General features: G+C 45.6%; 1 protein-coding gene across 2 annotated transcripts in view; it reads left to right on the top strand.

The window, feature by feature from the left end:
• LOC138963298 (dystrophin-like) overlaps positions 1–27,084 on the top strand; it is a 411,116-nt gene that overhangs the window by 86,796 nt on the left and 297,236 nt on the right. For both annotated transcript variants that reach the window (XM_070335362.1, XM_070335361.1), the window contains 8 exons: positions 396–551; positions 3,793–3,957; positions 4,408–4,590; positions 6,644–6,799; positions 15,292–15,453; positions 16,133–16,384; positions 19,814–19,954; positions 20,602–20,763. In XM_070335362.1, coding sequence (XP_070191463.1) covers positions 396–551; positions 3,793–3,957; positions 4,408–4,590; positions 6,644–6,799; positions 15,292–15,453; positions 16,133–16,384; positions 19,814–19,954; positions 20,602–20,763 — 1,377 coding nt within the window. The remainder of the gene's footprint in view (positions 1–395; positions 552–3,792; positions 3,958–4,407; positions 4,591–6,643; positions 6,800–15,291; positions 15,454–16,132; positions 16,385–19,813; positions 19,955–20,601; positions 20,764–27,084) is intronic.

Here is a 27,084-nt window from a genome sequence, read left to right as displayed (position 1 = left end):
TCTCTTGAACAACAGACAAAACTAGGTGATGAACGTAGAACATTATTTGGCATACTGCAGGTGGAAATGATGCCACATACTGAAAGGAGTCGGTCAACATTATTTGGCATACTGCAGGTGGAAATGATGCCACATACTGAGAGGAGTCGGTGAACATTTTGAGATTTGGTCAGTGTGAAGACAACACTCACAGGAAGCTAAATATGGATGTTGCCCATAATTACCCCACAAGATTCACACCTTGTTAGTGACATGGATCCTAATTTTCTGTGCATTGGGAGGTATAAGTCTGGTTTTTGCCCATAATTTCAAGATTCACACCATGTACATTGGTAACATTTAGATAATTTGTCTACGCAATGCTTGTCATGCGTGTCTGTTTGTGTCTGGTACAGAAACACTACAAGACAATGAGCGAACTGAAGCCGGAAGTGGAGTATGTGATCAAGACTGGGAGACAGGTAGTGGAGCGCAAACAGGTAGACTTCCCTGACAAGCTTAGTAAACAGCTGGACGCCATAAAACAGCTCTATAACGACATGGGGGCTCAGGTACTACTGATACACTAACGCTCTACGCCTCTTGTACATTCCTCTTCCTAAACATGACTCTCCTCCTTAGACATGTACATTGCTCTGTCTCTTTTCATAGTCAGTTACTTTTCCTGTTTTACCTACCCTCAATTGGCGGTTATGTATACGTTTGTATTTGTCTTTTTCGGAAATGTTCCTGCAAATGTCAAATGCATTCAGAGTGTTTACGTCCCTTTGTTTCTCAGGTCTGAAAGTAGCGCCCTTCCTCATTTCATTCAGATTTTCGGAAATTAATGTTCACCCTTCACTTCCTCTCCCCCCCCCCCACCCTTCACTTCCTCTCTCAACACCCCCCCCCCCCCCCTTCATTTCCTCTCCCAACACCCCCTGTTTCCATCATAATGGGCAACCTCCTCCTGCCCTCTCTCCCCCCCTCTCTCCCTCTCTCCCCCCCCCCTTCACTTCCTCTTCCAACACCCCCCCCTTCACTTCCTCTCCCAACACCCCCCCCCCCCCTTCACTTCCTCTCCCAACACCCCTTGTTTCCATCATTATGGGCAACCTCCTCCTGCCCTCTCCCCCCCCCCCCCCTCTCTCTCTCTCTCCCCCCCCCCCTTCAATCCGCTTCTGAGCTATAAGTGTGTTTACTGCTGCTACTACTTAGCCCTTTATAATCTTAACATATTACTATCAGCAGTTCTGCCTTAAAATGGAATAACAAATATGCAAACATTTAATTGTTTTCTAGGTTGAAAAAAGTGCCTTAACTGTAAAAGTTTGTCAAAGTATATTTTTTTTCTCACAGTCCATTCTGTTTTTGTTTGGTTTTTGACTACTGTTTCCTGTTCTCACTTTACTGTTGCAAGTGTTTTTTGTGTGTGTGAATTATTTGATTCTTCTTGATCAACTTGTTGTCAATGTTATCATTGCGTCTCTTTTAGAGTGATTGGTTATTCCTTTGAATAATTGATAGTAAATGTGTGTGTGTGTGTGTGTGTGTGTGTGTGTGTGTGTGTGTGTGTGTGTGTGTGTGTGTGTGTGTGAATGAATCTTTGCTGAATAATATGCATGTGCACCAAGTTATTATGTAGGAAGGAAAGCTTAGATTTTTTCTCAGTGAATATTTGCCTTTTAACACTGTATGAATGACAGATCTTGTATTTGCACATAACTTTCCTTCCATTACACATTTCAATAGAATTTTGTCTTTGCAATCAATCCCTTGTGTACGTGCATGTGTTGATGTTTTCTAGGACTGATCTTGCATCCTGTCACACGGCATACTCAGTTTTGCATGCTCTCAATTGTATCACTCACTGAAGAACTAAAATGTGCAATCTGTGTACCAGACAATTAACTTTTAGTCAAATACTAATGTTAAAGACATGATGTTCAAATGTTATGAGCGTAAGTGATCTTGTTTATACTTTGAATTTTGACTTGCAACTTGAGTATTGACAATGATGATACAATTGCTGACATCTTGGATTGTTTCTGGTACTGAATGTGTTTTAAAAACAGTGATAAGTTTATCTAAGTTATAATTCTCTAGCTTAACTATCCAGCTTATCATGTTTCTTTCTGTGGTAATTGCAGTTACACAACCATCAGAGTAGACATTTCTTTAAAGTTCTGTGAAAGAGAGAGGGATGGATCAGAATAGATCAATGCATTCCAAAGAAAATCAGAAAAAAGTAGAATGGAACATGTTTAGAATGCCTCATGCACACATCATAACAGACAATTTTCGAAAACACGTGGATAGGAGCACGTGTTTTCGACGCACCCCTTGCTAGTGATTGGCCCCTCCAATGTTTGCCAGAGGGTTTGGACACACCCCTTGCTAGTGATTGGCCCCTCCAATGTTTGCCAGAGGGTTTGGTAAGGGTATTAACTCTTCCACACCCCTTGCTAGTGATTGGCCCCTCCAATGTTTGCCAGAGGGTTTGGTAAGGGTATTAACTCTTCCACACCCATTGCTAGTGATTGGCCCCTCCAATGTTTGCCAGAGGGTTTGGTAAGGGTATTAACTCTTCCACACCCCTTGCTAGTGATTGGCCCCTCCAATGTTTGCCAGAGGGTTTGGCAAGGGTAATAACTCTTCCACAGCCCATTCCATCCGACCGGGTTAATTTTGGAATTTGACTATAGACAATGTAAAGCAGAAGACACATAGAGAATACTACATGGCTTGCTGTGTCATACCAGATTTACACGAGTTGTTTTTTTAAATATTGAACTGCGAGCGAAAGCGAGCTGTTCACTATTTGAAAAAGCAACGAGTGTAAATCTGGTACGACACAGCAAGCCATGTAGTATTCTGTTTATCCTACATACTGTACTTGCATGTATTTTACTGAAAATGTCCTGCAGTCGAGGCCTCGATCTCTTCTAAAGCCTCTTGCAATCTATTACGTCAAAGTAAAAAAAAAACGTCACTCTGAAAGTGTGGCGTGACGTGTTAGTTCTAAAAATTCATCGAGGGTAATTAGCGAGCGCAATGTTATTTTCTATAATGATGTTTGTCTCGGTGACTTTGGCATCATAAGCAGTGGAAAAACAGGTCCCTGCCAGACTTGCTTGACATGACCTCATTTGCATGATATACACACGTGTGATTTGAACGATTATTATCTCACGAGTGTCTCTCTCACCTATGTAGGATAAATTGAAATGTACACTTGTGTAAATATAAATTATTGGCAATGATTACGTGTGAGGACAAAGCTTTGTTGACAGAGGCCAACATAGTGAGGATTGCATGTCATCAGCAGAATGCATGTTTGTTTGCAGAAAACGAAACCCTAGAGAATTAGCTCCCTTGCCTTGGTCCCCTCCAACATTCCAGTCGAGTGTATATCTTCAGTGATTATGCATTGCCAGTTCTTCTCCAAGTCCTACCCTTGGATCATTAAAGAGTTTGAGAGTTGGATTCTGTTGCACATGCAATGCACCTTAAAATGGATGAGGCATGAGAGATGATCGATGACCTTGCTTGTGTGCGTCACAAAACCAACCAGAACAAATGCACTCACGGTACTTGTAACAAAACTTTAATATCACACAGATCGGAGTCTTGCCTACAGTTCACAAGTATAGGCACGCTTGGCTGATAACATTGCTACCTGCAGTGTGCATGTTATACAGGTGTGTTCACATTACAGGTGATAACGATGCTACCTGCTGTGTGCATGCTTCACAGGTGTGTTCACGTTACAGGTGATATATCGATGTTACCTGCAGTGTGCTTGTTATACAGGTGACACACAGCAAGGCCGACCTGGACAAAGGACTCAAGCTGTCGCGTAAGCTCCACAAGGAGATGACGGTGCTGACTGATTTTATCCGCGAGACCAACGCCGAGCTGTCCAAGCGACAGTCGCTCAGGTCGCACAACGTGGATGAAGAGCTTGTCTATGTCAAGGTAAGGCGAGCCGCTCTAATTCATTTCATGAAGGCACCTACATGTCAAACTTTTTGGAGTCAGTTAAGGCTCTCAACATTATCTCCGTACACGCACATGCATGCTACCACACACACACACACACACACACACACACACACACCCTCAGAGACACACACACCCACCCACCCACCAATAACACACACACGCACACACACACACCCACACACCAATAACACACACACACACACCCACACACACCCACACACACATACACACACACACACTTACACACACACACACACACACACACACACACACAAACATACACACACACTTACACACACACACTTACACACACACACTCACACACACATATACACACACAAACACACACACACATACACACACAAACACACACACACACACACCATTATTGAAACTTAAGTGTCCTCACCTCTCTCCCTTCAGAGTGTCCTGGAGGAGATGCAGTCGCGTGAAGTGTCGCTCAAGACGTCCCACGAGCTGGTCCAGCAGATCCAGGCCCTGTCCGAGGACGCTGACCTGTCCGAGTCCAGACAGCAGGTGTACGCCATCAATCAAGAGTGGACAGAGCTGTCCCTGACACTGACCAAGCTGAGGGGAACACTACAGGTAAGATATAGTCACAACAGGTGTACAGAGCTGTCTCTGACACTGACCAAGCTGAGGGGAACACTACAGGTAAGATATAGTCACAACAGGTGTACAGAGCTGTCCCTGACACTGACCAAGCTGAGGGGAACACTACAGGTAAGATATAGTCACAACAGGTGTACGCCATCAATCAAGAGTGGACAGAGCTGTCCCTGACACTGACCAAGCTGAGGGGAACACTACAGGTAAGATATAGTCACAACAGGTGTACAGAGCTGTCTCTGACACTGACCAAGCTGAGGGGAACACTACAGGTAAGATATAGTCACAACAGGTGTACAGAGCTGTCCCTGACACTGACCAAGCTGAGGGGAACACTACAGGTAAGATATAGTCACAACAGGTGGACAGAGCTGTCCCTGACACTGACCAAGCTGAGGGGAACACTACAGGTAAGATATAGTCACAACAGGTGTACGCCATCAACCAGGAGAGGACAGAGCTGTCCCTGACACTGACCAAGCTGAGGGGAACACTACAGGTAAGATATAGTCACAACAGGTGTACAGAGCTGTCTCTGACACTGACCAAGCTGAGGGGAACACTACAGGTAAGATATAGTCACAACAGGTGTACAGAGCTGTCTCTGACACTGACCAAGCTGAGGGGAACACTACAGGTAAGATATAGTCACAACAGGTGTACAGAGCTGTCTCTGACACTGACCAAGCTGAGGGGAACACTACAGGTAAGATATAGTCACAACAGGTGTACAGAGCTGTCTCTGACACTGACCAAGCTGAGGGGAACACTACAGGTAAGATATAGTCACAACAGGTGTACAGAGCTGTCCCTGACACTGACCAAGCTGAGGGGAACACTACAGGTAAGATATAGTCACAACAGGTGTACAGAGCTGTCCCTGACACTGACCAAGCTGAGGGGAACACTACAGGTAAGATATAGTCACAACAGGTGTACACCATCAATCAGGAGAGGACAGAGCTGTCTCTGACACTGACCAAGCTGAGGGGAACACTACAGGTAAGATGTCTCTGACACTGACCAAGCTGAGGGGAACACTACAAGTAAAATTCTCATGTGTGTAAGATTTTGGGTTCAAGTGTAAGTGCCAGAGAAAGCATACCTGTTAGCGGGCTACTCTTTGTTCAATTTATGGCCAGAAACTGTTCTTCCACAGTTTTTCTTGGGAATGTGCCGGTGTTCGAGTCCAGGCAAGCTACCCCAGTTGGTATAAACAGAGCTTGTTGCTGTGTCATAGAACTGTAGGGAATAAAGGTATAAACAGAGCTTGTTGCTGTGTCATATAACTGTAGGGAATAAGGGTACTCATAAAATGATAGTGTACTGTAAACAGAGCTTGTTGCTGTGTCATATAACTGTAGAGAATAAGGGTATAAACAGAGCTTGTTGCTGTGTCATATAACTGTAGGGAATAAGGGTATAAACAGAGCTTGTTGCTGTGTCATATAACTGTAGGGAATAAGGGTATAAACAGAGATTGTTGCTGTGTCATATAACTGTAGAGAATAAGGGTATAAACAGAGCTTGTTGCTGTGTCATATAACTGTAGGGAATAAGGGTATAAACAGAGATTGTTGCTGTGTCATATAACTGTAGGGAATAAGGGTATAAACAGAGCTTGTTGCTGTGTCATATAACTGTAGAGAATAAGGGTATAAACAGAGATTGTTGCTGTGTCATATAACTGTAGGGAATAAGGGTATAAACAGAGCTTGTTGCTGTGTCATATAACTGTAGGGAATAAGGGTATAAACAGAGATTGTTGCTGTGTCATATAACTGTAGGGAATAAGGGTATAAACAGAGCTTGTTGCTGTGTCATATAACTGTAGGGAATAAGGGTATAAACAGAGCTTGTTGCTGTGTCATATAACTGTGGGGAATAAGGGTACTCATAAAATGATAGTGTACTGTAAAAGATGCATATTGACAAGCAGATCCTATAACCATTTGTGTAGATGTCATGTATGTCTACTGCTCTGATTACTGTCACTAAAGATCTCCATCGTTTGTTTCCATACCAACAGGAAGAACACACCAGTCTAGACGGTCAATTCATCGACTTCCAGTCTCAGATTCTCAAGGTCAAGGACTGGCTGGGTCGCACGGAGAACATCCTCAACTCACACTCGCGGATGTCGGACAGCCAGCAGGCCGCCAGCCCGCACACCGAGACCATCAAGGTCAGCAGTCCCACTCTCGCTGGCTTGCATGAGTGATTCCCCGCCAGGCGGTCATGCATGCAAGCTTGACTTTACCCTCTGTTTTTACTGTATGTCTGTGTCCCACTCTCGCTGATGAATGTAAACTGCTTCCTTTTGCTCTGGGAGCAGCGATTGTTGGTGATATGGTTGGAGGCTGTTTCCATGTTACTGATGAATGTAAACTGCTTTCTTTTGCTCTGGGAGCAGCGATTGTTGGTGATATGGTTGGAGGCTGTTTCCATGTTACTGATGAATGTAAAGGGCTTTGTTACGCCATGTATTGTTCCACACTCACTCAACTTCATACTGACCGGCACGGTTGGCCTAGTGGTAAGGCGTCAGCCCCGTGATCGGGAGGTCGTGGGTTCGAACCCCGGCCGGGTCATACCTAAGACTTTAAAATTGGCAATCTAGCCTGGCGTCTGGCATTATGGGGTTAGTGCTAGGACTGGTTGGTCCGGTGTCAGAATAATGTGACTGGGTGAGACATGAAGCCTGTGCTGCGACTTCTGTCTTGTGTGTGGCGCACGTTATATGTCAAAGCAGCACCGCCCTGATATGGCCCTGATGTGGATGGCTGGGCGTTAAGCAAGCAAACAAACAAACAAACAAACAAACAAACTTCATACTGTAGCCCAGGCAAGGGCTTTGTTACGCCATGTATTGTTCGCACTCACTCAACTTCATGCTGCAGCCCAGACAAGGGCTTTGTTACGCCATGTATTGTTCGCACTCACTCAACTTCATACTGTAACCCAGGCAAGGGCTTTGTTACGCCATGTATTGTTCGCACTCACTCAACTTCATGCTGCAGCCCAGACAAGGGCTTTGTTACACCATGTATTGTTCGCACTCACTCAACTTCATACTGTAACCCAGGCAAGGGCTTTGTTACACCATGTATTGTTCGCACTCACTCAACTTCATACTGTAGCCCAGGCAAGGGCTTTGTTACGCCATGTATTGTTCGCACTCACTCAACTTCATTCTGTAACCCAGGCAAGGGCTTTGTTACGCCATGTATTGTTCGCACTCACTCAACTTCATACTGTAGCCCAGGCAAGGGCTTTGTTACGCCATGTATTGTTCACACTCACTCAACTTCATTCTGTAGCCCAGGCTGGATATAAAATCACATTGAGGTGAATGTGAAAACCAGCAAAAAGCATCAATACTGTTTTGCAACGCTAAAGCTGGTATAGACTTCACACAGCTGCAAATAATAACTCCTCTATGAAATGCTGCACTAAGGAATTGAGGAAACAAAAGGAATGGTTTTAGTAGCTGAATGAATGGTTGCACATGTGTTAAGCATTTTGCACACTCAGGAAATAGGGGCACCAGCATGTTCAGGGGCGTCTTCATGCGTTCCAGTTGATAAAGATAGCTTGTCAGCGATGAAGCATTGGCAGTTTTAGCATTGATGGCTGCGCCTTCTCCGAAACATAAACTGCCAAAGTGAGGGAACCTTACAGCCTAAAATGCTGGGTAGATGATCCACTTATACAGGACATATTTTATAGATGGAGAAGTTGTACATGCCATGCATAAACATTAACTTTTGGAAAATGAAAGTGGTGCATTTAGGCTTTGAATTACAAAGCCCACCACAGGTACGAACGAACGAACGAACGAACAAACGAACAAACTTTATTACTCAAGGTAATTGCAGTTTTAAAGCAGATGAGCAGAAGCATGCATGCTTTTTCATACATACATACACACGCATGCATTACTACACACGCACTAACCCACCCGTGCATGCACACACACACACACACACACACACACACACACACACACACACAGACACACACACACACTGTGACACACACACAACCACACACACACACACACACACACACACACATACATACATACACACACACACACACACACACACACACACATACATACACAAGATCCTACACTCCACTACCTAAACATAACAGCACGATCTTTAGTGTGTAAAAACATGATTATGATGTACTTGGAGTCATACTGGAAGCTATACAAATAGGTAATTAATTACGGTGCTGACCATCCTTCACTTTTTACAAGTCTTGTTATATCAGTTATGGACCATCATTTATACATGTCTCTTTATATCAGTTATGGACCATCATTCATACAAGTCTCTTTATATCAGTTATGGACCATCATTGATACAAGTCTTGTTATATCAGTTATGGACCATCATTCATACACATCTCTTTATATCAGTTATGGACCATCATTCATACAAGTCTTGTTATATCAGTTATGGACCATCATTCATACAAGTCTCTTTATATCAGTTATGGACCATCATTCATACAAGTCTTGTTATATCAGTTATGGGCCATCATTCATACAAGTCTTGTTGTATTAGTTATGGACCGTCATTCATACAAGTCTTGTTATATCAGTTATGGACCATCATTCATACAAATCTTTTTATATCAGTTATGGACCATCATTCATACAAGTCTCTTTATATCAGTTATGGACCATCATTCATACAAGTCTCTTTATATCAGTTACAGACCATCATTCATACACGTCTCTTTATATCAGTTATGGACCATCATTCATACAAGTCTCTTTATATCAGTTATGGACCATCATTCATACAAGTCTCTTTATATCAGTTATGGACCATCATTCATACAAGTCTTGTTATATCAGTTATGGACCATCATTCATACAAGTCTTGTTATATCAGTTATGGACCATCATTCATACAAGTCTTGTTATATCAGTTATGGACCATCATTCATACAAATCTTTTTATATCAGTTATGGACCATCATTCATACAAGTCTCTTTATAACAGTTATGGACCATCATTCATACAAGTCTCTTTATATCAGTTATGGACCATCATTCATACACGTCTCTTTATATCAGTTATGGACCATCATTCATACAAGTCTCTTTATATCAGTTATGGACCATCATTCATACAAGTCTCTTTATATCCGTTATGGACCATCATCCATACAAGTCTCTTTATATCAGTTATAGACCATCATTCATACAAGTCTCTTTATATCAGTTATGGACCATCATTCATACAAGTCTTGTTATATCAGTTATGGACCATCATTCATACAAGTCTCTTTATATCAGTTATGGACCATCATTCATACACGTCTCTTTATATCAGTTATGGACCATCATTCATACAAGTCTTGTTATATCAGTTATGGACCATCATTCATACAAGTCTCTTTATATCAGTTATGGACCATCATTCATACAAGTCTCTTTATATCCGTTATGGACCATCATCCATACAAGTCTCTTTATATCAGTTATAGACCATCATTCATACAAGTCTCTTTATATCAGTTATGGACCATCATTCATACAAGTCTTGTTATATCAGTTATGGACCATCATTCATACAAGTCTCTTTATATCAGTTATGGACCATCATTCATACACGTCTCTTTATATCAGTTATGGACCATCATTCATACACGTCTCTTTATATCAGTTATGGACCATCATTCATACAAGTCTCTTTATATCAGTTATGGACCATCATTGTCATGCAAACGATCTTCATAATGATTCATTCCAGAGGAAATTCCTTGGGAAGCCCTTCTGTGCTTTTAACATTTAGTTTAGGCCCCCAGGCGAGCTATGCAGCAGGGAGGTGACATTTTGTATTGTTTCCAAAGATGTTGGCATGTTGCAATGGATACTTGGCATGTTGCAATGGATCCCTGCTGTGGCCATCTGTTGTTGTTTCCCTCTGTCTTGTTTTCACCTGTCATAGCTCCCAGCCCCTTTTCTCGTTTTTAGGTCCAAACTTTGCCCAGGGGGCATCAGCCACATTCTCACTGAGTTGTTTCGTTTTTCCTTTGGGTGAATTTGTGTGGGTCCATGGTATTGCTTTCATCTGGTCCCCAAGACTTTCAACAGTGACCGGCCCCCATACCGCAGTGGTTAGCGCATCGGGCTGCGGGCCGGGAGGTCGTGGGTTCGAATCCCATCAGGGTCATGTGGGTTTTTCGGGCTACGGTCGGCTCCTACCCAGAGTGGAAGTGCTATGGTTCCTATGGGAAGGCTGGGATCACACAGCCGAGTGTCATTCACTTAACGAATGCGACTTTGAGGGTGCTCAGGTACTGTATACCTGACCAACACCGCAGGTGCGGCAGTTCTCGGGTCTGGTTGATGCCAGGATATAATATGACAGTAAGCGTAGAGTGCTGCCCTGTCACGTAGTCTCAAACCAAATTGGAAATCCAAAGCATCATCATTATAATCATCCTCATCTCATTAATCATCCAAAATATAAATTGTCCTTGCTCTTGTAGCCCTTCATGCCCGGAGCTCTCATGGTGACCTTGGTCTCGGTGTTCCTGTTCGATCCTTCTCTGAATAGTAGTTCTGCTGTCAGTCTTCAACGTGTAACATTCTGGGGGGTCGACGGAGGGACGCGGTGGCGGTCTGCTCTCTGGAGGGGATGCTCACTCAGTCTGGCTCCGCGACTTAAAAGTCAATGTTGTTAGTAGGGGGCATAGTAGGTAGTGGGCTGCGTCCGTTAGCTCGGGACAGACCCAGTACTGAACACCATCGAAGTGACTCAGCAGAAGTGCAGTGTCATCTTCCGAGGGTAGCCTACCGCAGCGACCCGACATCCCCCCCGGAGCGTCTGTAAAATCGACAAGTCTGGCAGCGGAACGAAATTCAGAGGTGGTTGGAGCAGTGAGTGCAGGGACGGGGCGGTGTGAGAGCACAACGGGACAAGGAACAGGTGTAGGGATGAAAAAAAGAAGAAAAAAAAAGAAAAAAAAAAAGACTTTTAACAGGTGGTTTTGTATGATATAATATGATCAGGTTTTGTTATTGCTAATTTTGCCTTGCAATCGTTTGTACAAAGACTGGGTAGATTTAATGGTCAATTTGTTATCATACCATCGCTGCAAATACAGGCATATATAGTTTTGTAAATTATTTTATTACTCTATCACTGGGAAATTCCGGTCACTTCCTCCGAGTGGAAAGCTAGCAGCAACAGAGTCCCACTACCCAGGTGTATGCCTCCGAGTGGAAAGCTAGCAGCAACAGAGTCCTACTACCCAGGTGTAATCAGCCACCTGTACTGATGGCAGATTGACTTAGGTTTTTTACGTGCCACAGTGACACGGGCTGGGACATGGATACTGTCTCTGAGTCTGCACATAAAGTTGACCCATGTCAGCCCCAGTCCAGATTTCTGTGAAATATCTATAAACGCGACACTGGTGCTGACAAGTTAACATTATAAACTCCCAACTTTTTGTCTGGTGAACACAAAACACAGCCCCTGCAGACAGCATGCTGTGAGGCGTGATGAGAACTGACCTGACACGGGCCAGACGGGAGAAACATGCCGCTCCAATCAATACACTTTCCGGCCTCTTGTAATACTGTGCCGATCGGCTTCCCACTCAATCTTGTGATGGCCTTTTCTAGTTTGGGACGCTTTTTTCATCTCCGCTCATGTCGAGGCCAGCTTAACTCGTGTTGGAGGAAGCTTTTGAAAAAGAGAGGGAAATAGGGAAGGACCGAGTGCTTGTTCGTGAAGGAGAGAAACGACAGGGAAGGACTAAAAGTGCGTGTCAACAAAGAATGCAATGTATTGCGAACATTGACGTTTTACGCTTCTGCCTTTTTTTGACATGCAGATCGTGACATGTTTTATTCTGTTTTCACATCTTACTTTTTGCAGTCACCATATTAACAGGAACTAATTCCAAGTTTTGTGTTCAGGAATAGTTTTGATGTTCCAGATACATTGTACTAGCTGTGTTGTGCAATGTATCTGTAGCCTGCCGGTGGGAATGCTACTTCATTCACTCACATGAGTACCTGGAGCTTTATACAACAGTCTGTCAAGATGTCAAAACACACATTTATTTTTGCATATGGACAAAATCTTTTGATAACGTGGATAAGCCAGTGTTGTGTTCTTCAGAACTGCGAGAACACCTTAGTTTATTAGAGTAAACTTCAGTTTGCTTCCACCTCAGGGTTTTTTCTACACAAAATGCTTGAACTGTTGTCAATCCATTTCTAGGCTTGGATGTCTGGTTTCCCATGAAAAATCGCTTTTTAATCTTGACGCCCCATGCTTGCTCCATGTCGGGGAAATATTGATTGTCCTGCGATGGCATTTGGGATCAATGAAATGTGAGATTGTTCCTTTTTGTGTGGAGTCTGCTTCCAGTGACGTCAGGTCTGTGATTGGGTGCAGCCCGCTAGTTCACAGCCAGTCAGTTTGAAATTGTGGTAGAAAGAATTTGGCAGTGTGATTAAATTCCAATTTGAGTGAAGTTGTGATTACTTGCTGTGTAGTTTTGAACACATTGTTTGGACGGGTAGGTTTGTGATACACATAGTGTGTTTGTTGGACGGGTAGGTTTGTGATACACGTAGTGTGTTTGTTGGACGGGTAGGTTTGTGATACACGTAGTGTGTTTGTTGGACGGGTAGGTTTGTGATACACATAGTGTGTTTGTTGGACGGGTAGGTTTGTGATACACGTAGTGTGTTTGTTGGACGGGTAGGTTTGTGATACACATAGTGTGTTTGTTGGACGGGTAGGTTTGTGATACACATAGTGTGTTTGTTGGATGGGTAGGTTTGTGATACACGTAGTGTGTTTGTTGGACGGGTAGGTTTGTGATACTCGTAGTGTGTTTGTTGGACGGGCTAAGGTTTGTGATACACGTAGTGTGTTTGTTGGACGGGCTAAGGTTTGTGATACACGTAGTGTGTTTGTTGGACGGGCTAAGGTTTGTGATACACGTAGTGTGTTTGTTGGACGGGTAGGTTTGTGATACACGTAGTGTGTTTGTTGGACGGGCTAAGGTTTGTGATACACATAGTGTGTTTGTTGGACGGGCTAAGGTTTGTGATACACGTAGTGTGTTTGTTGGACGGGTAGGTTTGTGATACACGTAGTGTGTTTGTTGGACGGGCAAAGGTTTGTGATACACGTAGTGTGTTTGTTGGACGGGCTAAGATTTGTGATACACGTAGTGTGTTTGTTGGACGGGCAAAGGTTTGTGATACACGTAGTGTGTTTGTTGGACGGGCTAAGATTTGTGATACACATAGTGTGTTTGTTGGACGGGCTAAGGTTTGTGATACACGTAGTGTGTTTGTTGGACGGGCAAAGGTTTGTGATACACGTAGTGTGTTTGTTGGACGGGCTAAGATTTGTGATACACATAGTGTGTTTGTTGGACGGGTAGGTTTGTGATACACGTAGTGTGTTTGTTGGACGGGTAGGTTTGTGATACACGTAGTGTGTTTGTTGGACGGGCAAAGGTTTGTGATACACATAGTGTGTTTGTTGGACGGGCAAAGGTTTGTGATACACGTAGTGTGTTTGTTGGACGGGCAAAGGTTTGTGATACACGTAGTGTGTTTGTTGGACGGGCTAAGGTTTGTGATACACATAGTGTGTTTGTTGGACGGGCAAAGGTTTGTGATACACGTAGTGTGTTTGTTGGACGGGTAGGTTTGTGATACACATAGTGTGTTTGTTGGACGGGCTAAGGTTTGTGATACACATAGTGTGTTTGTTGGACGGGCTAAGGTTTGTGATACACATAGTGTGTTTGTTGGACGGGCTAAGGTTTGTGATACACGTAGTGTGTTTGTTGGACGGGTAGGTTTGTGATACACATAGTGTGTTTGTTGGACGGGCTAAGATTTGTGATACACGTAGTGTGTTTGTTGGACGGGCAAAGGTTTGTGATACACGTAGTGTGTTTGTTGGACGGGCTAAGGTTTGTGATACACGTAGTGTGTTTGTTGGACGGGCTAAGGTTTGTGATACACGTAGTGTGTTTGTTGGACGGGCTAAGGTTTGTGATACACGTAGTGTGTTTGTTGGACGGGCAAAGGTTTGTGATACACGTAGTGTGTTTGTTGGACGGGCTAAGGTTTGTGATACACGTAGTGTGTTTGTTGGACGGGCTAAGGTTTGTGATACACGTAGTGTGTTTGTTGGACGGGCTAAGGTTTGTGATACACGTAGTGTGTTTGTTGGACGGGCTAAGGTTTGTGATACACGTAGTGTGTTTGTTGGACGGGCTAAGGTTTGTGATACACGTAGTGTGTTTGTTCAACGTGCACGCGCATGTGTGTGTGTGTGTGTGTTTGTGTGTGTGTGTTTGTGTTTGTATGAGTGTGTGTGTGTATGTGTGTGTATGTATGCGTTTGTGTGTGTTTGTGTGTCTGTGGCATGTGTGTGTGTATGTGCACATGCATTTGTGTTTATTGCCATTTTATATTAATCATGAGCGACGAAAGGAGGAAAAGGATAAACTTATTATTACCACTGTTTTGGACTGGGTTCGATTGGTTGGCGTAACTGGATGACTGCTTTCTACCAGGATTTTTGTACAATGGATTTAATCATCCATGCTGAATCTTTACTATGAACTCAGTTATTAATGGCAGCATCATGATGTTTTCCACAGCAGACCCTGTTGCTGCAGATGAACGAGATGAAGAGCCAGGTGGACGAGGTTCGGGACCTCGCCATCACACTCATGTCGCGCAGTAACCGCTTCACCCCTATGGTGGAGCCAGAGCTGACTCACCTCAACCAGCGATGGGAGGAGGTGGCCCAGCTCCTCAAGGTAAAGATGGTCTAAGTATAGTGCAACACTTGTTACTTTTCATGGCTACAATCTTCACACTACAGTCACACCTGTCTGTAACCACCACTCAAGGTAAAGATGCTCTAAGTATAGTGCAACACTTGTTACTTTTCATGGCTACAATCTTCACACTACAGTCACACCTGTCTGTAACCACCACTCAAGGTAAAGATGCTCTAAGTATAGTGCAACACTTGTTACTTTTCATGGCTACAATCTTCACACTACAGTCACACCTGTCTGTAACCACCACTCAAGGTAAAGATGCTCTAAGTATAGTGCAACACTTGTTACTTTTCATGGCTACAATCTTCACACTACAGTCACACCTGTCTGTAACCACCACTCAAGGGACCGACCCAAACCGGTCGCTAGAGACAGGTGGTCGCTCTGGAAAGGTCAATTACATTGGGAAAAAAATGTGTCGCGGATCTGTTGAGGTGGTCTTAGAGGGAAGGTGGTGGTGGTCGCCAAGGCAGGTTCCACTGTACAATCTGAAAGTTGGGATTTGTGCAATCAGTCAACTTGAGCAAAGGTCCATTATGGTACATGAACGTTTGAAGAGCAGCAAGAGAATCTTTGCACTATTATTGTGAACAGAACTACTCCACTACATAGTACTTCTAAGAACATGCCATCCATTCTGTTCACTCCTCAGGCCAAGCAGAGCCACCAACAAGAGCTGATCACAGCGACGGAGATGACGAGAGTCTCCGTGTCTCCGGTCAGAAAGGCGTCATCACAGTCTCCAGCGCCGGAGTCTCCCCGCCCCAAGACAGAAGGGGAGGCGGAATTCAGTGAAGCGTACGAAGCCCTGGAGACCCGGATGACTGCCTTTGACAACAACGTGTCCACACAGGGGCGGCTGGTCGACACTGACTTCACGGACAACATCGAGGCCAACATTCAGGTGGGTACCAGCCTCATAGAAAATATTAAACAAGTCGCGTGAAGCGAAATTAATACATTTAGTCAAGCTCAGACCTCGGAACCCATACGATCTTGCCTTATTTTGTATGCTTCAATTTGCTTGATTGTCTAAAATACGATCAGTACGGTTGGTGGAAAAAAATACGATGAGAAAATTTCCTAGACTACTTTTCTTCACAAGCGCATCCCGAACTAGGTAGAAGCCAAAGACCAGTCTCAGTCTTGCTGACGACAACCTTGTAGAAGTCAAAGACCAGTCTCAGTCTTGCTGACGACAACCTTGTAGAAGTCAAAGACCAGTCTCAGTCTTGCTGACGACAACCTTGTAGAAGTCAAAGACCAGTCTCAGTCTTGCTGACGACAACCTTGTAGAAGCCAAAGACCAGTCTCAGTCTTGCTGACGACAACCTTGTAGAAGCCAAAGACCATTCTCAGTCTTGCTGACGACAACCTTGTAGAAGCCAAAGACCAGTCTCAGTCTTGCTGACGACAACCTTGTAGAAGCCAAAGACCAGTCTCAGTCTTGCTGACGACAACCTTGTAGAAGCCAAAGACCAGTCTCAGTCTTGCTGACGACAACCTTGTAGAAGCCAAAGACCAGTCTCAGTCTTGCTGACGACAACCTTGTAGAAGCCAAAGACCAGTCTCAGTCTTGCTGACGACAACCTTGTAGAAGCCAAAGACCATTCTCAGTCTTGCTGACGACAACCTTGTAGAAGCCAAAGACCAGTCTCAGTCTTGCTGACGACAACCTTGTAGAAGCCAAAGACCAGTCTCAGTCTTGCTGACGACAACCTTGTAGAAGCCAAAGACCAGTCTCAGTCTTGCTGACGACAACCTTTTAGAAGCCAAAGACCAGTCTCAGTCTTGCTGACGACAACCTTGTAGAAGCCAAAGACCAGTCTCAGTCTTGCTGACGACAACCTTGTAGAAGCCAAAGACCAGTCTCAGTCTTGCTGACGACAACCTTGTAGAAGCCAAAGACCAGTCTCAGTCTTGCTGACGACAACCTTGTAGAAGCCAAAGACCAGTCTCAGTCTTGCTGACGACAACCTTGTAGAAGCCAAAGACCAGTCTCAGTCTTGCTGACGACAACCTTTTAGAAGCCAAAGACCAGTCTCAGTCTTGCTGACGACAACCTTGTAGAAGCCAAAGACCAGTCTCAGTCTTGCTGACGACAACCTTTTAGAAGCCAAAGACCAGTCTCAGTCTTGCTGACGACAACCTTGTAGAAGCCAAAGACCAGTCTCAGTCTTGCTGACGACAACCTTGTAGAAGCCAAAGACCAGTCTCAGTCTTGCTGACGACAACCTTGTAGAAGCCAAAGACCAGTCTCAGTCTTGCTGCCGACAACCTTTTAGAAGCCAAAGACCAGTCTCAGTCTTGCTGACGACAACCTTGTAGAAGCCAAAGACCAGTCTCAGTCTTGCTGACGACAACCTTTTAGAAGCCAAAGACCAGTCTCAGTCTTGCTGACGACAACCTTTTAGAAGCCAAAGACCAGTCTCAGTCTTGCTGACGACAACCTTGTAGAAGCCAAAGACCAGTCTCAGTCTTGCTGACGACAACCTTGTAGAAGCCAAAGACCAGTCTCAGTCTTGCTGACGACAACCTTGTAGAAGCCAAAGACCAGTTTCAGTCTTGCTGACGACAACCTTGTAGAAGCCAAAGACCAGTCTCAGTCTTGCTGACGACAACCTTGTAGAAGCCAAAGACCAGTCTCAGTCTTGCTGACGACAACCTTGTAGAAGCCAAAGACCAGTCTCAGTCTTGCTGACGACAACCTTTTAGAAGCCAAAGACCAGTCTCAGTCTTGCTGACGACAACCTTGTAGAAGCCAAAGACCAGTCTCAGTCTTGCTGACGACAACCTTTTAGAAGCCAAAGACCAGTCTCAGTCTTGCTGACGACAACCTTGTAGAAGCCAAAGACCAGTCTCAGTCGTGCTGACGACAACCTTGTAGAAGCCAAAGACCATTCTCAGTCTTGCTGACGACAACCTTGTAGAAGCCAAAGACCAGTCTCAGTCGTGCTGACGACAACCTTGTAGAAGCCAAAGACCAGTCTCAGTCTTGCTGCCGACAACCTTTTAGAAGCCAAAGACCAGTCTCAGTCTTGCTGACGACAACCTTGTAGAAGCCAAAGACCAGTCTCAGTCTTGCTGACGACAACCTTGTAGAAGCCAAAGACCAGTCTCAGTCTTGCTGACGACAACCTTGTAGAAGCCAAAGACCAGTCTCAGTCTTGCTGACGACAACCTTGTAGAAGCCAAAGACCAGTCTCAGTCTTGCTGACGACAACCTTGTAGAAGCCAAAGACCAGTCTCAGTCTTGCTGACGACAACCTTGTAGAAGCCAAAGACCAGTCTCAGTCTTGCTGACGACAACCTTGTAGAAGCCAAAGACCAGTCTCAGTCTTGCTGACGACAACCTTGTAGAAGCCAAAGACCAGTCTCAGTCTTGCTGACGACAACCTTGTAGAAGCCAAAGACCAGTCTCAGTCTTGCTGACGACAACCTTATAGAAGCCAAAGAGCCTGATAGACAATAAAATAATGAGGATACTTATATGGCGCAAATCCCAAAATAATTCTAAGTGCCTCACACAAAAAACTGCACAAAGGAAATTAATAATTGTGTTCTCAGTGCCATTGGGAATTGATAATTCTGTTCTCAGTGCCATTGGGAATTGACTTTATCTTAGTTTTGTATTGACTGTGGAAGTGTTGCGTCTCGTAAACCAATCAAGCAGAACTGTTTCCGGAAAACAACTTTTGATAGTTTACTATGTTATTGTTTTGCTGAGGTTGTCAAATGATTTAGCTGTATAATATCTTTTAGCTTCATATTTTACTAATCGCTTCTCTCATGAAGAAAACGATGCTTCAGGGGAATTGTGAAATTGTCTACATCTTCTTCAGTTTTGCAAAAAAACTAAAACAACCATGCAATAACATAAACATGTCTGATGAGTTTCAAGAAAATGGTTAAAACGGTATTGCTGTTTTGTGTGAAGATAGCTGTGATCTCAATTCCGTCCATCTCTCAAGTGATCAGACTGGTTCAACCCAGGTTTGTTTTAGGATTAATTCTTTGCGCATATTCCAAGTTTGGTAAACTTTGGTTTTGATATTTGAATTTGAATTTGGAAATAATGTATTAATTGTTTTCCTGTTTTCCTGTGTTTGTCTGCTTGCTCTGGACCTGGCCTTACAGTGTGGCTGTGTTGCACTGCCAGCCATATAGTCACACACTAATTGTGATATCAGGTGCTGTATGTGTTATGTGTGTGTGTTTGACAGCTTGCTCTGGACCTGGCCTTACAGTGTGGCTGTGTTGCACTGCCAGCCATATAGTCACACATTAATTGTGATACCAGGTGCTGTATGTGTTATGTTTGTGTGTTTGACAGCTGATCGATGAAGAAGCTGGCACGCTGGAGAAAGACGTGAAAGAGATGATTGAACAAGGGGAGCAACTCCTGCAGGCAGCCGAGGACTGTCGTGACCCAGTCACACATGCCCGTGTCAGCAACCGTCTGCAAGACTTGAAGGTGTGTGTGTATGTGTGTGTGTGTCTGTGTGTCTGTGTGTGGGTGTCTTTGTGTCTGTGTTTGTGTGCGTGTGCGTGTGTGTGTGTGTATGTGTGTGAGTGTGTGCTTGAGGGTAAAAGTAAAGTGTCATACTGAGGAACGTTGAAGCAAGATCATAATGAGTTCGTCAATTTAAAACAATAACTGATGACATAAAAATCTTGTGCCGTAGTCCTTCAATTAGCCTCTCAGAGAATGAGTAAACCAGTTAGTCAGTGAGACCTTGCATTATCAAAACGTCACATCTAATTCCATGCCATTGTGTTAGTCAGTGAGACCTTGCATTATCAAAACGTCACATCTAATTCCATGCCATTGTGTTAGTCAGTGAGACCTTGCATTATCAAAACGTCACATCTAATTCCATGCCATTGTGTTAGTCAGTGAGACCTTGCATTATCAAAACGTCACATCTAATTCCATGCCATTGTGTTAGTCAGTGAGACCTTGCATTATCAAAACGTCACATCTAATTCCATGCCATTGTGTTTAGTCAGTGAGACCTTGCATTATCAAAACGTCACATCTAATTCCATGCCATTGTGTTAGTCAGTGAGACCTTGCATTATCAAAACGTCACATCTAATTCCATGCCATTGTGTTTTCAGACGCAGTGGACAAAGCTTCAGAGCGACACTGACGCCAAGCAAGAGACGCTGATCGACATGGCGCCCCGCTGGTACGAGTTCTCCCGCTGTGACCAGGAGCTGACCCACTGGTTCGAGTCCATGGAGGCTCAGCTCCACAAGGGAGACATCCGTGACATTGAGGTGAGCTTTTGAAGATGAAGTTTGGTCTTTGTAGAGATATCTTGTACATTGTATGTGTGTGTGTGTGTGTGTGTGTGTGTGTGTGTGTGTGTGTGGTGTGTGTGGGTGTGTGTGTGTGTGTTTGTGTGTGTCCGTTTGTCCGTCCGTCCGTCCGTCTGTCTGTCTGTTGGTTGGTCCGACGGTCCGTCGGTTGGTCTGTTTGTGTCTGTCTGAGTCTCTGTGTCTGTGTGAATGTGTGTCTGTGTCAGTGTGTGTATCTGAGAGAGAGAGAGGGAGGCTGCCCGTGTTGTTTTCAGTGTCTGTCCCTTGGTGCTCGCATATTTTTCTCTCTGCGTCTGTGTCTTTCTATTCCATTCCGTCTGCCCGCCTGTTGTCTGTGTCTTTCTGTTCCATTCCGTCTGCCCGCCTGTTGTCTGTGTCTTTCTGTTCCATTCCGTCTGCCCGCCTGTTGTCTGTCTCTTTCTGTTCCATTCCGTCTGCCCGCCTGTTGTCTGTGTCTTTCTGTTCCATTCCGTCTGCCCGCCTGTTGTCTGTCTCTTTCTGTTCCATTCCGTCTGCCCGCCTGTTGTCTGTGTCTTTCTCTTCCATTCCGTCTGCCCGCCTGTTGTCTGTCTCTTTCTCTTCCATTCCGTCTGCCCGCCTGTTGTCTGTCTCTTTCTGTTCCATTCCGTCTGCCCGCCTGTTGTCTGTCTCTTTCTGTTCCATTCCGTCTGCCCCCCTGTTGTCTGTGTCTTTCTGTTCCATTCCGTCTGCCCGCCTGTTGTCTGTCTCTTTCTGTTCCATTCCGTCTGCCCGCCTGTTGTCTGTCTCTTTCTGTTCCATTCCGTCTGCCCGCCTGTTGTCTGTGTCTTTCTCTTCCATTCCGTCTGCCCGCCTGTTGTCTGTGTCTTTCTGTTCCATTCCGTCTGCCCGCCTGTTGTCTGTGTCTTTCTGTTCCATTCCGTCTGCCCGCCTGTTGTCTGTGTCTTTCTGTTCCATTCCGTCTGCCCGCCTGTTGTCTGTGTCTTTCTGTTCCATTCCGTCTGCCCGCCTGTTGTCTGTGTCTTTCTGTTCCATTCCGTCTGCCCGCCTGTTGTCTGTGTCTTTCTGTTCCATTCCGTCTGCCCGCCTGTTGTCCGTGTCTTTCTATTCTTCTTCTTCTTCTTCTTCTTGGCGTTCGCAGAGGTTACACAATCAGTCCAGCACTGGTGGTCTTTCTATTCCATTCCGTCTGCCCGCCTGTTGTCTGTCTCTTTCTGTTCCATTCCGTCTGCCCCCCTGTTGTCTGTGTCTTTCTGTTCCATTCCGTCTGCCCGCCTGTTGTCTGTCTCTTTCTGTTCCATTCCGTCTGCCCGCCTGTTGTCTGTGTCTTTCTGTTCCATTCCGTCTGCCCGCCTGTTGTCTGTGTCTTTCTGTTCCATTCCGTCTGCCCGCCTGTTGTCTGTGTCTTTCTGTTCCATTCCGTCTGCCCGCCTGTTGTCTGTGTCTTTCTGTTCCATTCCGTCTGCCCGCCTGTTGTCTGTGTCTTTCTGTTCCATTCCGTCTGCCCCCCTGTTGTCTGTGTCTTTCTGTTCCATTCCGTCTGCCCGCCTGTTGTCTGTGTCTTTCTGTTCCATTCCGTCTGCCCGCCTGTTGTCTGTGTCTTTCTGTTCCATTCCGTCTGCCCGCCTGTTGTCTGTGTCTTTCTGTTCCATTCCGTCTGCCCGCCTGTTGTCTGTCTCTTTCTCTTCCATTCCGTCTGCCCGCCTGTTGTCTGTCTCTTTCTGTTCCATTCCGTCTGCCCGCCTGTTGTCTGTCTCTTTCTGTTCCATTCCGTCTGCCCGCCTGTTGTCTGTGTCTTTCTGTTCCATTCCGTCTGCCCGCCTGTTGTCTGTCTCTTTCTGTTCCATTCCGTCTGCCCGCCTGTTGTCTGTCTCTTTCTGTTCCATTCCGTCTGCCCGCCTGTTGTCTGTCTCTTTCTGTTCCATTCCGTCTGCCCCCCTGTTGTCTGTGTCTTTCTGTTCCATTCCGTCTGCCCGCCTGTTGTCTGTCTCTTTCTGTTCCATTCCGTCTGCCCGCCTGTTGTCTGTCTCTTTCTGTTCCATTCCGTCTGCCCCCCTGTTGTCTGTGTCTTTCTGTTCCATTCCGTCTGCCCCCCTGTTGTCTGTCTCTTTCTGTTCCATTCCGTCTGCCCCCCTGTTGTCTGTGTCTTTCTGTTCCATTCCGTCTGCCCCCCTGTTGTCTGTCTCTTTCTGTTCCATTCCGTCTGCCCGCCTGTTGTCTGTGTCTTTCTGTTCCATTCCGTCTGCCCCCCTGTTGTCTGTGTCTTTCTGTTCCATTCCGTCTGCCCCCCTGTTGTCTGTCTCTTTCTGTTCCATTCCGTCTGCCCGCCTGTTGTCTGTGTCTTTCTGTTCCATTCCGTCTGCCCGCCTGTTGTCTGTGTCTTTCTGTTCCATTCCGTCTGCCCGCCTGTTGTCTGTGTCTTTCTGTTCCATTCCGTCTGCCCGCCTGTTGTCTGTCTCTTTCTGTTCCATTCCGTCTGCCCCCCTGTTGTCTGTGTCTTTCTGTTCCATTCCGTCTGCCCCCCTGTTGTCTGTCTCTTTCTGTTCCATTCCGTCTGCCCGCCTGTTGTCTGTGTCTTTCTGTTCCATTCCGTCTGCCCCCCTGTTGTCTGTGTCTTTCTGTTCCATTCCGTCTGCCCCCCTGTTGTCTGTCTCTTTCTGTTCCATTCCGTCTGCCCGCCTGTTGTCTGTGTCTTTCTGTTCCATTCCGTCTGCCCGCCTGTTGTCTGTGTCTTTCTGTTCCATTCCGTCTGCCCGCCTGTTGTCTGTGTCTTTCTGTTCCATTCCGTCTGCCCGCCTGTTGTCTGTCTCTTTCTGTTCCATTCCGTCTGCCCCCCTGTTGTCTGTGTCTTTCTGTTCCATTCCGTCTGCCCGCCTGTTGTCTGTGTCTTTCTGTTCCATTCCGTCTGCCCGCCTGTTGTCTGTGTCTTTCTGTTCCATTCCGTCTGCCCGCCTGTTGTCTGTGTCTTTCTGTTCCATTCCGTCTGCCCGCCTGTTGTCTGTGTCTTTCTGTTCCATTCCGTCTGCCCGCCTGTTGTCTGTGTCTTTCTATTCCATTCCGTCTGCCCGCCTGTTGTCTGTCTCTAACTGCCAGTCTGTCTGTCTTCCAGTCTGCCTCCCTGTTCGCCTGTCTGTCTGTCTGCCTGTCTTTGTCTGTCTGTCTGCCTGTCTTTGTCTGCCTGCCTGTCTTTGTCTGCCTGCCTGTCTTTGTCTGCCTGCCTGCCTGTCTTTGTCTGTCTGCCTGCCTGTCTTTGTCTGCCTGCCTGTCTTTGTCTGTCTGTCTGTCTTTGTCTGCCTGCCTGTCTTTGTCTGTCTGTCTGTCTTTGTCTGGTTGCCTGCCTGTCTTTGTCTGTCTGCCTGCCTGTCTTTGTCTGTCTGCCTGCCTGTCTTTGTCTGTCTGCCTGTCTTTGTCTGTCTGCCTGCCTGTCTTTGTCTGTCTGCCTGCCTGTCTTTGTCTGTCTGCCTGCCTGTCTTTGTCTGTCTGCCTGTCTTTGTCTGTCTGTCTGCCTGTTTTTGTCTGTCTGCCTGCCTGTCTTTGTCTGTCTGTCTGCCTGTCTTTGTCTGCCTGCCTGTCTTTGTCTGTCTGCCTGCCTGTCTTTGTCTGTCTGTCTTTGTCTGTCTGCCTGCCTGTCTTTGTCTGCCTGTCTGCCTGTCTTTGTCTGTCTGCCTGTCTTTGTCTGTCTGCCTGCCTGTCTTTGTCTGTCTGCCTGTCTTTGTCTGTCTGCCTGTCTTTGTCTGTCTGCGTGCCTGTCTTTGTCTGTCTGTCTGCCTGTCTTTGTCTGTCTGTCTGCCTGTTTTTGTCTGCCTGTCTTTGTCTGCCTGTCTTTGTCTGTCTGCCTGTCTTTGTCTGCCTGCCTGTCTTTGTCTGTCTGTCTGCCTGTCTTTGTCTGTCTGTCTGCCTGTCTTTGTCTGTCTGTCTGCCTGTCTTTGTCTGTCTGTCTGCCTGTCTTTGTCTGCCTGCCTGTCTTTGTCTGTCTGCCTGTCTGTCTTTGTCTGTCTGTCTGCCTGTCTTTGTCTGTCTGCCTGTCTTTGTCTGCCTGCCTGTCTTTGTCTGTCTGTCTGCCTGTCTTTGTCTGTCTGCCTGTCTTTGTCTGTCTGTCTGCCTGTCTTTGTCTGTCTGTCTGCCTGTCTTTGTCTGCCTGTCTTTGTCTGTCTGTCTGCCTGTCTTTGTCTGTCTGTCTGCCTGTCTTTGTCTGTCTGCCTGCCTGCCTGTCTTTGTCTGTCTGTCTGCCTGTCTTTGTCTGCCTGCCTGTCTTTGTCTGTCTGTCTGCCTGTCTTTGTCTGCCTGTCTTTGTCTGTCTGTCTGCCTGTCTTTGTCTGTCTGTCTGCCTGTCTTTGTCTGTCTGCCTGCCTGTCTTTGTCTGCCTGCCTGTCTTTGTCTGTCTGTCTGCCTGTCTTTGTCTGCCTGTCTTTGTCTGTCTGCCTGCCTGTCTTTGTCTGTCTGCCTGTCTTTGTCTGTCTGTCTGCCTGTCTTTGTCTGCCTGCCTGCCTGTCACTGCCTGTCACTCTGTCTGGACGTACGTACATTTGTGTAAAGTCTGGCAAGCTGCATAAATATATGTCTTGCACTAGTTGTTGAGTGTTTCCCGTGCCTGCAATGTGTATTTTGTGATGTCACTGCGGCTGATTACTGCTTACGATAACAAGAAAACCTACTCCTCTTGTCTGCGCTGTCTGTCTGTCGACGTTTCCTGGCACGTGATCCCCGCTGGATGAGAAAGGAAAATGTCAGACACAGGCAGAACAAGTAATGCGGCAAATTGAACCCCAGCGCATTTAGACAGGGAAAGCTACTGTCTAGGCCTCTAACGTAAATTGTCGCTTATCGGATCTGGTTTGCAAGAGGATAAGAATAGCTTTTTGCTGCACTGCAATAAACAGTTTATGAGGGGGGTGGTAACTGCTTTTTGTGTGCTGTTATGTGGGAACGGGAAGAGGAGAGATTTGGTGCGGTTAATTCTGTCAATCTGAGGGTAAGGTTAGATGATAAAAATCTACTTCCCTATCCTGCTGATACAGACAAATCGCGATGGTTGTAATTGGTTTGTACTTTTCCTGCCCTTGTTTTTTGCACATGCCAAATTGTGCCGCCAGGTGAACATGTCAAATTGTGCCGCCAGGTGAACGGGAGCTAGGGTTTGACACGGCGTTCATCAACGCCTCATTTGATTGATGAGGCTGGAGGCTGTGTGTGTGTGTGTGTGTGTGTGTGTTTGTGTGTGTGTGTGTGTGTTTGTGTGTGTGTGTTTGTGTGTGTGTTTGTGTGTGTGTGTGTGTTTGTGTGCGTGCGTGTTTGTGTGTGTGGTTTTGCGTGCGTGCGTGCGTGTGTGGTTTGTGTTTGTGGTTGTGTGTGTGTGTGTGTGTTTGTGGTTGTGTGTGTGTGTTTGTGATTTGTGTGTGTGTGTGTGTGTGGTTGTTTGTGGTTTGTGTGTGTGTGTGTGTGGTTGTGTGTGTGTGTGTGGTTGTGTGTGTGTGTGGTTGTGTGTGTGTGTGTGTGGTTGTGTGTCTGTGTCTCTGTGTGTGTGTGTGTGTGTGTGTCTCTGTGTGTGTGTGTGTGTGTGTGTGTGTGTGTACAGAAACACGTAGAGGAAGCACGCTTGTCTAGCTGCGCCAAGTAACGAACATTTACGATCCAACGCCAATCTCGTTCCTGACATTCAGGAGAGAGAAGAAAGTATACGAGCAGTGACACTGCTTTTCGCTCTGTTACACAGAATTTCACTGATGTAGCTTATAAAATTTACTGCAGCGAAACTCACATTTTGCAGCGCATAAACTGTATCGTACCGTACCAACCTCTGGCATCAAGACGTTTTGCCTTGATATCAGGAGCAGTGACTGCAGTGCGATTCCATAAAATATGACAGCCACATTGCAACAGCCTGTACTCTGCAACCCTTCACACTCAGAGACAACGAGCAACAATAAATCTGTAATATCTGCCAGATACTGTGATTCGGGGTACCCTGCTACCCCGTGTTATGACAGATATGCGGGGGCGGATTTGCAGTGATGTGATCTTGCTTTTCCTGGCGATGCTATTTAGCCCATGTACCTCCACAGCATGGAAAGACTAAGTAACTCCGTCACTTTTAAACTTGAAAAAAAACAAACCCGTAGCAAAGTTACAATAGGCCTACTTCAAGTTTTCCGAAATTATAAGTACTCAGGACCGTTTGAGGGGACGGGTTTGTAAGAATGCTAGTTACAATGACGTCATTCACAATGTGACGTCAAGAGCCGAAGAAAATTCTATCACTGATTTAGACTTGTCACCTTGTCTATTGAAATCATTGAAATC

This window comes from Littorina saxatilis, linkage group LG3 (assembly GCF_037325665.1).
Source record: "Littorina saxatilis isolate snail1 linkage group LG3, US_GU_Lsax_2.0, whole genome shotgun sequence".
In the NCBI taxonomy this organism is placed as follows: Eukaryota; Metazoa; Mollusca; class Gastropoda; order Littorinimorpha; family Littorinidae; genus Littorina; species Littorina saxatilis.
Note: the sequence above shows the minus strand (reverse complement) of the source record. Positions and strands in the feature narration are given on the sequence as shown.